Raw genomic sequence first — 15,170 nt, 5'->3', positions numbered from 1 at the left:
TTGGCCCTTATTTTACTCAGCAGTCTCCCGTGAGGCACCTTATCAAAGGCCTTTTGGAAGTCAAGATAGATAACATCCATTGGCTCTCCTTGGTCTAACCTATTTGTTATCTCTTCAAAGAACTCTAACAGGTTTGTCAGGCACGACCTCCCCTTACTAAATCCATGCTGACTTGTCCTAATCTGACCCTGCACTTCCAAGAATTTAGAAATCTCATCCTTAACAATGGATTCTAGAATCTTGCCAACAACCGAGGTTAGGCTAATTGGCCTATAATTTTCCATCTTTTTCCTTGTTCCCTTCTTGAACAGGGGGGTTACAACAGCGATTTTCCAATCCTCTGGGACTTTCCCAGACTCCAGTGACTTTTGAAAGATCATAACTAACGCCTCCACTATTTCTTCAGCTATCTCCTTTAGAACTCTAGGATGTAGTCCATCTGGGCCCGGAGATTTATCAATTTTTAGACCTCTTAGTTTCTCTAGCACTTTCTCCTTTGTGATGGCTACCATATTCAACTCTGCCCCCTGACTCTCCGGAATTGTTGGGATAGTACTCATGTCTTCTACTGTGAAGACTGACGCAAAGTACTTATTTAGTTCCTCAGCTATTTCCTTGTCTCCCATCACAAAATTACCAGCGTCATTTTGGAGCGGCCCAATGTCAACTTTTGCCTCCCGTTTGTTTTTAATGTATTTAAAGAAACTTTTACTATCATTCCTAATGTTACTGGCTAGCCTACCTTCAAATTTGATCCTCTCTTTCCTTATTTCTCTCTTTGTTATCCTCTGTTTGTTTTTGTAGTCTTCCCAATCTTCTGACTTCCCACTACTCTTTGCCACTTTATAGGCTTTCTCTTTTGCTTTGATGCATTACCTAACTTCCTTTGTCAGCCATGGCTGCCTAATCCCCCCTCTGATAACCTTTCTTTTCGTTGGGATGAACCTCTGCACTGTGTCCTCAATTACTCCCAGAAACTCCTGCCATTGCTGCTCTACTGTCTTTCCCACTAGGCTCTGCTCCCAGTCGATTTTCGTCAGTTCCTCCCTCATGCCCCTGTAGTTACCTTTATTTAACTGTAACACTTTTACATCTGATTCTACCTTCTTTCTTTCAAATTGGAGATTGAATTCTACCATATTATGATCACTGCCTCCTAAGTGCTCCCTTACTTTAAGATCTTTAATCAAGTCTGGCTCATTGCATAACACTAAGTCCAGGATGGCCTGTTCCCTCGTGGGCTCCATCACAAGCTGTTCCAAAAAGCCCTCCTGTAAACATTCAATGAATTCCCTTTCCTTGGGTCCACTGGCAGCATTATTTACCCAGTCCACCTGCATATTGAAGTCCCCCATGATCACTGTGACCTTGCCTGTCTGACATGCCCTTTCTATTTCGTGGTGCATTTTGTGCCCCCGGTCCTGACCACTGTTAGGAGGCCTGCACATAACTCCCATTATGGTTTTTTTGCCTTTGTGGTTCCTCAACTCTACCCACACAGACTCCACATCATCTGACCCTATGTCATTTAGTGCTATTGATTTAATTTCATTCCTAATTAACAAGGCAACCCCGCCCCCTCTACCCACCTCCCTGTCTTTTCGATAGGTTGTGAATCCCTGGATGTTTAAATGCCAGTCCTGAACCCCCTGCAACCATGTCTCTGTGATGCCTACCACATCATACCTGCCAGTCACAATCTGGGCCACAAGCTCATCTACCTTGTTCCGTACACTGCGCGCATTTAAATATAGCACCTTTAATTCTCTATTGACCGTCCCTTTTTGTTTTCTTAGTGTGGTGGACCTTGGTTTACTGAGCCTTTCCATACACTGTGTCATATTTTGTGGGATGGGGACTATCGTAACCTCTCCTGAGTTTTGTCTTTTCGTGCTTTTTTGTATTCCTAAGCAGCTACGCTTCCCAATGATTACTTCACGTCTTTGTTCCCTGACTTTCCCTTCCCCCCAATCTTTAGTTTAAAGTCCTATTGACCACCCTATTTATTCTTTTCGCCAGAACACTGGTCCCAGCTCGGTTCAGGTGGAGACCATCCCAATGGTATAGGTCCCCCCTGTCCCAAAACTGATGCCAGTGTCCCATGAAAAGGAACCCCTCTTTCCCACACCACTCTTTCAGCCACGTGTTAACTTCCCTTATTCTTGCCTCCCTATGCCAATTTGCACGTGGCTCGGGCAGTAATCCGGAGATTATGACCCTTGAGGACCTGTTTTTTTAATTTGAATCCTAGCTCTTTATAATCTCTAAACAGGTCCTCTTTCCTAGACTTGCCTATGTTGTTGGTACCGACATGGACCACAACAACTGGATCCTTCCCCTCCCTCTCCAGTATCCTTTCAAGCCGGTCAGAGATGTCCCGCACCCTAGCACCGGGCAGGCAACATACCATGCGGTACTCTTTATCCTGCTCACAAAGGATACTATCTATCCCCCTGATAATTGAATTGCTGCCTTCTGTCTAATTCGCCTTGAGATGGTCCATTAATGGTGCTGGCACTCCTCTGGGTGCATGTATTACTGGCTTAGCATCCTGTTTGAGTTTGATGTTGTCGGTGAATGGCAAGGTGCCCATTCCATTAAAGACATGTTTGTATTTGCTCAAAACGGCTTCAATTCGATCATTTAGTGAACCATTTAAACTGCTGGCTGTGTGTATTCGTTGTACTACCTTTAGTTTCATGCACGCCTCTACACCTATTAGCGATGACTTGTTGTTGTCTTCAATTTCGAAGTTTACTAGCATGGAGATGTCACCATGCGGCACTGTGAGGCAGCAGGAACATTTGATCAGTATGGCATTGCCATTGTAATCTGTCAATCAACAGTTTGATTTTCATATTTTTGAAGTGCTGTACACTTGGCTCAGATCGGCTTCAGTGAGTAAATTTGCATGTGCACCCGTGTCCTGCTTGAATGGAACACTCGTGCCATTTATTTTTAATGTCACTGTCCAATCTTTTATTCAGTTGGAAATTTGAAAAATTTCTTTTTCATTTGTATCCGGTGTATCAATTCTGTTCACCACTTCCACTCTGAAGTCATCATGCATAGGAAAGTTTGAGGAATCATCATGTACATTGAAAATGTTTTCATCATGTCCTGTACTTTGTATGCTCTGGACCTTCTTATTTGTATAAAACAATCTTTTAGCGTTGTTTGCTGGTAGAGCTGAAGTGAAACGGCATTGTGCGGCAAAATGATTGAACTTGTTACATTGCGAGTATTTTTTCCCTTTCGTTGGACAATTTTTTCTAAAGTGGGCGTTGCCACAGCGTTTGTATGTCATCACGTTCGTGATGTCACGTTCAAAATGGCCACCATCAGTGGTGAGCTGTTCTCTGAACTGCGCTGCAGTTTTAATAGCATCGGCCACGTTGCCTGAGTTCGCACCTTTTTCCATAGCCCTGGATTTGGACAGATTAATGAAATGAAATGAAAATCGCTTATTGTCACGAGTAGGCTTCAATGAAGTTACTGTGAAAAGCCCCTAGTCGCCACATTCCGGCGCCTATTCGGGGAGGCTGGTACGGGAATTGAACCGTGCTGCTGGCCTGCCTTGGTCTGCATTAAAAGCCAGCGATTTAGCCCAGTGTGCTAAACCAGTCCCTTATAAAGACAGAATTGGTCTTCTTAATAACCTTTCTCGCAATCGCTCATCAAAAATGGCCAACACTTTTTGATCCTGCAACATTGAATCCATAATGGAGGAAAAATTACAGGCCTGTAAATCGTAATAAATGAATCTACCGATTCTCCATTAAACTGCAGCCTTTTTATGAACATGCATCGTTCGTATGTCTTATTGATTTGCGCTTTGCAATGCGCATCAAATTTCTCCACGACGCGTTCAAACTTTTTTTTATCCTCTCCGTTTATAAATTCAAATGAATTAAACAATTCTAATGCCTGCGGTCCAGCCAAATTGAGGAGGAGCGTGATTTTTCTGTGATCAGGAGCTGATTCTAACATGGATGTGGAGAGAAAAACTTTTCAATTGCTGTTTGAAGTTTTTCCAGTTTAGACTTAGTTTACTGGGTGTCCTGAAGTGTTCTGGTTATTTTAGACCTTCCATCTTGCGATCCGGAACTTGGTGCTGTCTTCGAGATCTATGTAGCGGCTTGATTGTTCTTCTTTTCTTTCTAGACTCTATGCTAACTTTCTACTCAATGCTTACTTTTTAGGAACATGTGCCTGGTACCATGTGGTGTTCTTTGTGATTCTTGTTCTCAGGGTGGATGTTGTAGTGTTCACAAAGACCATAGAAGTTAAGTGCATAAACAAAGCTAAAGTTTATTTACACTATTTAAATTAAGCTCGACCACATACGCCTAAAGTAAACAATAATCTAATCTACAATCTATACTCAACTACACTAGTCTCAACACCCTATCTAATACTGTACTGAACTCTCTATCACTGCTCTCTCTAGCTCTCTCCCAGAGATTTGTGAGTCACTGTTTTATATAGTTCTGCATCTAGCTCCATCTAGTGGTTAATTAAAATATGACATTAACCCTGTGTCATCTGTATATTTCCTATCATGCCACAAGCACAACTGATATAATTCTCATGCTGTACTGTAAGCTACTGCCAGGTGCTAACATATTTAATAAAATACCAGTGTATAATATTGGTGACACATGAATCAGTGGGGAAGGGGTTAAAAATACCCAACATGTTCTATTATTTCCTTAATTCTACATCATCAAGATCCACATCATTTACATTACAGCTCTGAAAAGACAAATGTGCTTTTTATTGATGACCTCATGAGGCAAACTCAGCAGATTAAAACAATTCAAGAACAACCTAAACTAGATATAACCACTGGGGTGGATTTTCTGATCCAGTTTTCAGGAATGGCAGCGGGGGCAGAGATCTATCAGGATTTCCCGTTCCCATTGTCCCCAACACCCACCAATGACGTAATCGGGTTCCGGCGGTAACTTAATCACCAAACTTTTTAATACAATTAGCAGCCTCCTGCTCTATTATCCCCCCACATTAAATAAATCACCTCTGCTCTCTGCCCCAATCTCCCCCATCACATTCCCGCCACCCCCACACTCCTCCAACTTCACTCTCTTCACCCCTGCTCCCTATTCTTCTCCCCTGCTCTCTCCCCTCCACTCCACACTCTCCCTCCACTCCACACACCCCCACTCCGCCCCCCATTCCCCTCCTCCACCCCCACTCTTCCTCCGCACCCCACTCTCCCCCCCTTCCGGGGGCCTGGTGAAGAGAATCCACTGAGGGCATGCTAGCAAGTACAGCCCCGATGGGGAGCAGGGGGGGGGGGGAGGTGTACCATTCGGTCCATCGTTCTCTGAAAGACCGAGACCCCATTAGTGATGCCGAAGGGAACTCTGAGGAAGTGGAAGAGTCGGCCTGCTGTTTTGAAGGCATTGTAGTGGCGCTCTTCCGGGCAGATTGGGAGCTGGTGGTAGGCCGACTTCAGATCGACCGCGGAGAACACACGGTACTGTGCGATCTGGTTGACCATCTCCGCTGTGTGGGGGAGGGGGTACACATCCAGTTGCATGAACCGGTTAATTGTCTGGTTGTAGTCCACAACCATCCGGTTCTTTTCCCCGGTCTGGACGACCACCACTTGTGCTCTCCAGGGGCTGTTACTGGCCTCTATGATCCCCTCACTCAACAGTCGCTGGACCTCTGACTTGATAAATACCATGTATAGCGAGCTGTACCGCCTGCTCCTGGTGGCAAAGGGCTTACAATCCGGAGTGAGGTTCGCAAAGTGTGAAGGGGGGAGACCTTGAGGGTCGCGAGGCTGCATATTGCGAGGGGGGGGCAAGGGTCCACCAAACTGCAAGGACAGGCTTCGGTGATTACACTGAAAATCCAATCCGAGCGGAGGTGGGGGAGGAAGTAGAGCTTGAAACGGGTATACTATGCGCCCTGTATCGCGAGGTTGACGATACAGTACCCCCGGATCTGGACTGAATGAGACCCGGAGGCAAGGGAGATTGTTTGTGGTGTGGGGTAGGTGTGGAGGGAGCAGCGCCTTACCATGTCGGGGTGGACAAAGCTCTCCGTGCTCCCGGAGTCGAAGACGCAGGGGGTCTCGTGCCCGTTGACCCGGACGACCATCATGCAGTTCCTCAGTGGTTTCGGCTGTGACTGGTCGAGGGTCACCGCGCCCAGCTGTGGGATAGCCTGCGGGTCGGTGGAGTCGCAAGATGGCGGGCCCCATATGTCACAACTGTCGGACGGGGTCGAAGTTGGCGACCAAGATGGCCGCCCCCATCGGTCGCACGTGTTGGTCGGTGCTGGGGCCAGCGGCCAAGATGGCGGCCCCCATGAGTCGCACGTGTCGGTCGGTGTTGGGGCCGGCGGCCAAGATGGCGGCCCCCACGATTCGCATGATGCCGATGACGCGTCAGGGGAGGGCGTTCCGGGCAGGCACGCAGCCACATTGCGGGGTCTGTGGGGCTGTGAGTCCATGGGTCGGGCCTGGTGCGTTTTTGATTTCTGGGCCTTAGATCGGCCCAGACAGACTCTCGCTTAGTGCCCCTTTTTCCCGCAGTCGCTGCACGTTGCTGTGCGGGCTGGGCAGCGTTGCCGGGGGTGTTGGCCCTGGCCACAGAAGTAGCATTGCGGTTCTCTGGGCTGGGCTGGCAGACGTGCGGCGCAGGCCTGCGGCGTAGGCGGGTCTGACGGGGGCCATGATGATAGTGTCCAGGAGGGGGTCGCCGGGCCCAGGCCCGCGGGGAACGCGCTGAGGTTCTGGTAGGCCACCTCGAGCGAGGTTGCTAGCTTTACCATGTCCCGCAGGTCGGAGGTCCCGTTTTCCAGCAGGTGCTGCCTGATATAGTTCGAGCGGACCCCCGCCACATAAGTATCCCGGATCTGTGAGTTCATATGCTCCTCCGCCATCACATCTCGGTAGCTGTAGTTTCTTGCGAGTAGGGTCAGGGTTTCCAGATACTTGTCTAACGATTCTCCGGCGCGTTGACGGCGAGGAGTGAGGAGGTGCCTAGCGAACACCTCATTCACGGGCTTCATGAAGTGCGCCATGAGGGTTGCGACCCCTTCCTCATACATGGCCGCTTTCTCAATCATTACCGAGATTCAATGCGTGGAGGAGCCGCAGTTTGAGGGTCTCCGAGGATGCCGTTGCTGAGGAGTCGATGTAGGCCTCGAAGCATCAAAGCCAATGTTCAAATATTTCCTTGGCTTTGGACGCGCGGGCATCGAGTTCGAGCTTGTCTGGCTTTAGAGCGGCTTCCATGGTGCTGTCTATGACTAATAAATTCATGTACCTTCAATCCACAGAGAGGCAGCGAGAGCGAGTGAACATAAGGCTTTATTAGTGATGAACTTGCCTAGCCAGAGTCAGTAGTACAGATGAATGCCGCTCACAAGAGGCCGGCCTAAATATGCCCCAGTGTGGGCGGAGCCAGAGGCAGAGCCATACCGGGGTTACAGTACAGTACCTGGAAGCAGTTCATATCACCACTTCCAGGTCATAGGTCACAGGTTATGGTATCATGCATGCATTATGGTGAATACATTCACCATATTTTGTTAAATCACGTTCATTCACAATGGATCATGCACGTGAGAGCCTTGTTTTTGAAAACAATTAAAATTTAGGTGAAGTCCCAAGAGTCATAATACAGGACATGGGTTAGGTTAAAATGAAGAAGACAAGACACATTAATTATTCGGTTCCATCAAGCATTTTAAAATGCTGCAGGTGATAAAATTAAGGCAAGGAGATAAGAGTTCTGCAGTTCTAGGGTTCTGGGAAAAAATAGAGACAAAAGAAAGAAATAGAGGAAAAGGAACAAGCATAGAATGATGTTGGAGTTTCCTGGAACGATGGGAGCAATTTGAGAGGAGCAATAATCGTAAGAGTGGATAAAATATCGGAAAGGCACATAACAGACAAACAGAAGCTCAAGTTTGTCGGTGGTGCAATGATGTCTTTGAAATTGAAATCATTCCGTACTAATATCACTCAAAGAAAACTTTGACTGATGGAATGCATTTGCCACTCAGTGTTTCCATGAGGTAGCAACGCATCAAATGTCACCATGAATACAAATAGCATGTGGGCTGAATTTTTTCTTGTGTGTCACCTCATGCGGGAAAGGAGGGGTGTAGCTCGCCGGCTCCACAGCTGGATTTTCCCACCACTTAACTGTGCACCCCTGGTGGGTTCTGTTTGCCAGTTCCCTGTTGGTAAAAACCTGCGAGGACCCCAGTGGCGTGACGTTATACCGCCAGTGGGGCGGGGAGCTTTTGTTATGGGGAGAATTTCCAGTGGAGAGGCGTGCTAATTATATTTAAATAAACTCAAATGGGGTTCCATTCATTTCATGGCAGGAACGCTGTTACATCACTGGCAGGGGACGGGACAATCTAGTGGGGAAATCCAACTGGCATGAAAGTCATTTTGGGAATCTCCCTTGATTCTCTGCCCCCGCCTTCATTCCCAGCCATTGAAAATAGTGGTGGAAAATCCCCCCCCCCCAGACTGTACTGAAATGTATCACAAGTAAAAATGTAATTGGGACAATCATCGCCGCGAATTGATATTAGGAACTGAAAGTAAGTTTACCACTTTATCTTTTAGAAGGAGAGGTTTAATTGAGCACTTTAATAGTCAATGGCCCTGTATCATGAGAAATGAGGCGAAGAAGAAAATTAGGGGGGTGATTCTCCGATATGGAGCCCAAGTGTTCGCGTCGTTGTGAACGCCGTCGCGTTTCACGATGGCGCGAATCGGGCCCTGGTACAACTGACTCTGGCCCCCAGAGGGAGCCAGCACGGCGCTGGAGCGGTTCACGCCGCTCCAGCTTCCTTTCGCGGCGCCAAATGGGCGCGGCGCCAACCCGCACATGCACAGTTGGGCCGCGCCAACCTGCGCATGCGCGGGGGAATTCTTTAGCGCGCCGGCCCCGACTCAACATGGAGTCGATGTTCAGGGGCCGGCGCGCCAGAAAGTAGGCCTGGGGGGGTGGGCCCCGATCGCGGGCCAGACCCCATAGGAGGCCCCCCCCCCCCGGTGAAGGAACCCCCCTCCCCACCCCCGCACAGGCTGCCCCCCAACCGGGATGAATGGCGCCGTCAGGATTCTGTCATATCGGCGCGGCTGCTCGGGGGCCGGAGAATTGGCGGCCCCGCCGATTCCAGCGGCCCGTGGCCGGCGCCGCGCCAAAGGCGCCGGCGCAAATGGTGCCGATTCTCCGCACCTCAGAGATCGCACACCGGCGTCGGGGTGCCGTGGCGCGGTTGCGGTGATTCTCTGGCCCGGCGCGGGGCTCGGAGAATCGCCCCCAAGATGCCTGATATACATTTTAGAAGGCTTTAGAGTGGCCACTCAAAAAACTGACTGTCCAGTCAAATGTCGGACAAGGGAAACCGTGCAAATTCTTGTGTTATACTCAACATCCCTGTAATATAGTGGTTGGATACTGAACAACTGTCCCGAACTGAATTCAAAGAAAGTTATTTCCTTCATGGCTGTCACTCAAGCAGATATTAGAGAACAATACTGGAGGTTTTAACAATTTATTGGCTGTAGCTCATTTTTCAATGATGGTCTCCAGATTACATAATCTAATTGGGCCAGAATCACCGCCCTTATATGTTCTAATTGCAGTTTCTGTGCAAGGCAAGAAAGAATGGAGTAAAAGAAAATCCAGCTTCGGAACTTACTTAATGTAGTAATCTCTGCCATCCTTAGTAGTCGCCATCTCCCATCCATAGGGAAGCCCCTGAGAACAGTTCCAGTTCGACGGAGAAGGTAACCAGCCCAGAGACTTGGTTCTGTGGCTAGAAATAAGGAAAGTAATTGATTAAGTTAGAAGTTTACACAGCAATTTTTCTTTAATATTAAATCCACTCTTCAGCAGCCATGAGAAAGGCTAATGAAGTGTGCAGCATATTGAAACGGCAGGAGTTATAGCTTGCAAACATCACTTAGTGAGCAGTCATTTACCTTGTAATTTTTGGGGACCACTATCTGTGACTAATGACACCAAACATGCAGTGAGCCATAAAAAATGCTTGTTCTACACAAAGCCCAGAGTCCCCAAGTCGATCCAAATGCAGAACACCATAAGGGTAGAATTAATCACACAATTTCCTTAAATTAACCGTGACTACATTTCTAAAGTACTTATGTTGGTTGTTAAGTGCTGTGGGGATATCCTGAATCACAAAGACATTGTATAAATACAGTTCTTTCTTTTCTTTCTTTAAGCATGCAGATATTCTATAATAACACATTTCAGACAAGTTTATTGGAATAATCTTTTATAATAATGATCTTTTATTATTGTCACAAGTAGGCTTACATTAACACTACAATTAAGTTACTGTGAAAAGCCCCTAGTCGCCACATTCCAGTGCCTGCTCGGGTACACAGAGGGAAAATTGAGAATGTCCAATTCACCTAACAAGCATGTCTTTAGGAAACTGTGGGAGGAAACGGGAGCATCCGGAAGAAACCCACGCAGACACGAGGAGAACGTGCGGACTCCTCACAGACAGTGACCCAAGCGGGAATCGAACCTGGGACCCTGGCGCTGTGAAGCAACAGTGCTAAACACTGTACTACTGTGCTGCCCGTAAAATCTCTGGGATGGGTCTTGAACTCACAACCTTCAGACTCAAAGGCAAGAGTGTTACCACTAAGCCACCGGTAATTACATTAACTCTTTGTCAGTTATCTTTGAATAAAACACATTTTCACCCAACTTTCCTAACAGTGACTCATTTTCTCTTTACATGATCTTTCAGCCATGTGCCTCATATGGCTACATTAAGTTTTTTATTACTCCCTTACTTAAAAAGCATAATTTCACTTCTCTCAAACATAATATAATTCAACACATTAGTCTAATAGGATTAAAATGTTTTAGTGAAATTATATGCACAGTTAAGAATAATTAGTATGCTTGCTTTCAACTTCACAAACCATTACATGTCATAAATCAAGCCCTCTTTTATTATTCATTTGTGTCATTTTATTAGACTTTATCAGCAATGATAGCATCAATCAAATTTCTACTTCCAACTGTATTTACAAGGTTCTGGTGTGTTTTCATTGCATCTATTGCACTGTTTAAACAGCTACGAAGATAGAAAGACATACAAACAGCTGGAGAGACAGATAAGAGAATGGATGAGAAGCTTTCCCCAGTAATGCAGTTGGAGCATCTACTAGCTGGCTTGAGTTTGAACATTGCTTCACACTGTGCTATCTTAGTTCAGGTCGGGTAGCGGTAAAGGTGCCGCGTCTTCCATGTCTGAAAGAAAATAAACACAGCTACAGGTCCCAGTCCAATTGTTTTTCAGTGGACATTAAGAGGAATGGAATCAGGTACTTGAGATGCCTTCCACAATTGAATATTCCATGGACATAACAAGGTACGAATTAGGAGCAGGAGTAGGCTATTCGATCCTTTGAGCCTGCTCCATCATTTAATAAGATCATGGCTGATTTGCCTCCACGTCCATGTATCACCCACCCGGATAACCTTCGACTCCCTAGTTCGTCGGGAATCTATCTACCTTTGCCTTAAAATATTCAATGTTGCTGTCCCCATCTCTCTCTGAGGAATAGACTGCCAAAGATTCGCAAACTTCAGACAGAAACAAATTCTGCTAATCTCCATCTTAAATGGGAGACGCCTTACTTTTTAAACTGGGCTCCTAGTTCTGGGTCGGGATTCTCCGATCTCGCGGCCAAGTTCTGATGTCAGCGTCAAAAGCGGTGCGAGCCACTCCGGCGTCAATGGGCCTCCAGGCCTAGGTATTCACCCCTTCCCAGGGGGCTAGTACGGCGCCGGAGTGGTGTCCGCTGCTCCAGCCGGCGCGCCATGGCCGGCGCAGGACCACACATGCGCGCCACGGCCGGCGGGAGTTTGCGCATGCGTGTGGGTTCCCGTCTCTGCGCCGGCTGCCGGGCAATATGGCAGAGCCCTACAGGTGCCCGGCGCAGAGGAACATAGGCCCCACACTGAAATAGTATGCCCCGATCGCGGGCCAGGCCACCGTGAAGCCCCTCCCTGGAGTCGGATCCCCCCGCCCCCCCACCAGGACAACCCCTGCAGGTGGAACTCTGAGGTCCCGCCGGGTAGGACCATACGTAACCTATGCCGGCAGGACTTGGCCGAACTCGGTGGGCACTCGGCATGTCGAGGCGCAGAGAATCGCCGGGGGGGGGGACGCTTTCAATAGCCCCCGACTGGCGTGGCGGCGCACCCGCGAGCGCCCGAGGAACGGCGCCGGAGACTCGGCGGTCCGGCATCGGAGCGGCGTGGCGCCCCCCGCTCCCAGCGATTCTCCGACCCAGCAGGGGATCGGAGAATCCCAGCCCCTGTCTCTCCTACAAAGGGAAACATTGGGCGGGATTCTTCGGAAACCGGCGGGGCGGGCAATTCCAGTGTGAAGGAGTTGCGTGAACCACTCCGGCGTCGGGCCGCCCTGAAGGTACGGAATCCTCCGCACCAACAGGGGCTAGGCCGGTGCCGGAGTGGTTTGCGCCACGCCGGTTGACGCGGAAGGGGCTTGGCACCACGCCAACTGGCGCCGAAGGGCCTCCGCTGGCCGGCGCGAGTTGGCGCATGCGCGGGAGCGCCAGCGTGTGCTGGCGTCATCCCAGCGCATGCGCAGTGGGGGTTCCTATCCGCGCCGGCCATTGTGGACCGTTACACCGGCCGGCGCAGAGGAATAGAGTGCCCCCATGGCACAGGCCCACCCGCGGATCGGTGGGCTCCGATCGCGGGCCAGGCCACCGTGGGGGCACCCCCCGGGGCCAGATCCCCCCACGCCCCACCGAGGACCCCGGAGTCCACCCGCGGAGCCAGGTCCCGCCGGTCAGTACCTGTCGTAACATACGCCGGCGGCTCCCGCCAGAAACGGGCGGCCACTCAGCCCATCACGGGCCGGAGAATCACTGGGGGGAGCCGCTGCCAGCGGCCGCCGACCGTGCGGCCCGATTCCCGCCCTCGCCAAATCCACGGCGCCAGAGAATTCGGCAGCCGGCGGGGAAGGATTCACGCCGCCCCCCCGCGATTCTCCGACCCGGCGGAGCGTTGGAGAATCCAGCCCATTCTTTCACCATTCACCCTGCCAACATCCTCAGAATCTTATATGTTTCAATAAGATCACTTCTCAACTCCAACGCATACAAGCCCATAATGTCCAACCTTCCTTTGTAAGATGACCCCGTCCCCACCGCCACCATCCCCATCCCAGGTATCAGTTGATTTGTTTTTAGAAGTGGCTGCAGAGATGGTCTGGGTCCAATTTTGCCAAGGTTCCAGGAAGATGCGAGACCAGAATTAGTGTTAACGAAACCATATCCTAGCAACAGCCTTTAATTCGACAGTCAGGAAAAACATAGATGACAGAAAGTCTTCAACACATTGTAAATACCTCGTATTAACATTCTGAATTGATGCTCCAGCTTTTTTAGGAACAATGTTGGAAAGCACACTGAATCTTTGAATCATTCCTGGTTCCACAGGGTTGCATTTAGGAGGTACCACAATGATGTGCTGGGGAATCCCTCTAAGAGGTTCCCAGCTAAAGGTTTACCCGGCAATTGTCCAAAAGTGTTAACTTCTTCTGGACAATTGCGCTGGGCTGGGAACCATCTGACAGAAGTGATTTAAATCACTAACTTCAGATTGTTCTTCCAGTTTTGCCCTGATACATACTCTGAAAGAGTTAGAAGGAAAAAAGTCACTTCTTTTTTTTAAATTTAGCGTACCCAATTATTTTTTTTCCAATTAAGGGGCAATTCAGCTTGGCCAATCCACCTAACCTGCACATCTTTGGGTTGTGGGGGTGAAACCCACGCAGAAATGGGGAGAACGTGCAAACTCCACACGGACAGTGACCCAGGGCCGGGATTCGAACCCGGGTCCTCAGTGCCGCAGTCCCAGTGCTAACCACTGTTCCACATGCCGCCAGGAAAAAAATTGCTTCTAGCTCCAGCGTAACTATTTTAAAAGACCAGACCCAGCCTTGCACTGGACTTCACCCTGCTTCCCGCAGGGGAGAAACCTCGCACTCTTATCCCTGAACAGACGCAAAACAGCCCGAATGGAACTGACCCCCCCCCCCCCCCCCCCCCCGCAATCTGCTCCAGCCTCTCTCCGACCTTCCCACTGGACTGCCACCCCTCCTTGCCACCCCTCTCAGTCCGACAGCCCCCCACCAGATTGACCGCCACTCCCGCGGACTGACCCCCATATTCCTCGGTGCAACCACAACCCCCCCCCCCCCCCCCACCTTTTCATTTTCCATTTAAACATTTCCTTCTTGACAGCTAGTGCACACTGATGAAGCCGGGAGCGGACTTCGCTGCCCCTGTCTCAGCCAGGAAGGTTAGGCAAGACAGGGGCTTCAGAATCCTAGTGTGGGTAAACCCATCGATAATCGCAATCCGCTGGAGACTGCAACTCTGAGGAACTTACGGGCTAAGCAACAGATGCTGAATTTTAAATACTTATTGCGTAACACATTTGATATTGGCTGTTCAGACTTGTTCCAAACACTTCTGTGTAATTGGCTTGGCGAGAGTTTCCTTAGGCTGTCGAAAATCTCTCGAGCTAAGATTTGTGCCTTTGTTCTCCGCCACATTAGTTAAAGCAGATCAGAACTAACAATTAATCTCAGTCATGGTAACGTGGTTCTGGAGAATATGTAGGATGCCCATTACATTTCCTGTTCATTCCGGTAACAGAAATGTCACACTATTCGGTAGGTTTAACATCAGAACAGAATAGTTAAAACAGCATCTGGAGTCTGTCCCACTATTCAGTGAGATCAGTTTACTAGCTTTAGTTCCATTTCCCTTCTGTATTAGTCATAGACATAGAACATACAGTGCAGAAGGAGGCCATTTGGCCCATTGAGTCTGCACCGACCCACTTAAGCCCTCACTTCCACCCTATCCCCATAACCCAATAACCCCTCCTAACCTTTTTGGTCACGAAGGGCAATTTATCATGGCCAATCCACCTAACCTGCACGCAGACACGGGAAGAACGTGCAGACTCCGCACAGATAGTGACCCAGCGGAGAATCAAACCTGGGATCCTGGCGCTATGAAGCCACAGTGCTATCCGCCTGTGCTATCATGCTGCCCCTTCTTCTCATGT

At 49.1% G+C, this 15,170-nt stretch overlaps 1 protein-coding gene across 6 annotated transcripts in view; it reads right to left on the bottom strand.

Moving 5' to 3' along the window:
• Nucleotides 1-15,170, bottom strand: part of frmpd4 (FERM and PDZ domain containing 4) — a 924,678-nt gene that overhangs the window by 392,593 nt on the left and 516,915 nt on the right. For 5 of the 6 annotated variants that reach the window (XM_072514083.1, XM_072514082.1, XM_072514081.1 and 2 more), the window contains exon 2: nt 9,709-9,825. In XM_072514083.1, coding sequence (XP_072370184.1) covers nt 9,709-9,825 — 117 coding nt within the window. Of the gene's footprint in view, nt 1-9,708; nt 9,827-15,170 lie in introns of those variants that run through there. The other variant, XM_072514085.1, reaches the window with a different exon arrangement.

This window comes from Scyliorhinus torazame, chromosome 8 (assembly GCF_047496885.1).
Source record: "Scyliorhinus torazame isolate Kashiwa2021f chromosome 8, sScyTor2.1, whole genome shotgun sequence".
NCBI lineage: Eukaryota > Metazoa > Chordata > Chondrichthyes > Carcharhiniformes > Scyliorhinidae > Scyliorhinus > Scyliorhinus torazame.
The sequence above is the reverse complement of the archived record's forward strand: the minus strand, read 5'-3'. Positions and strand labels throughout refer to the sequence as shown.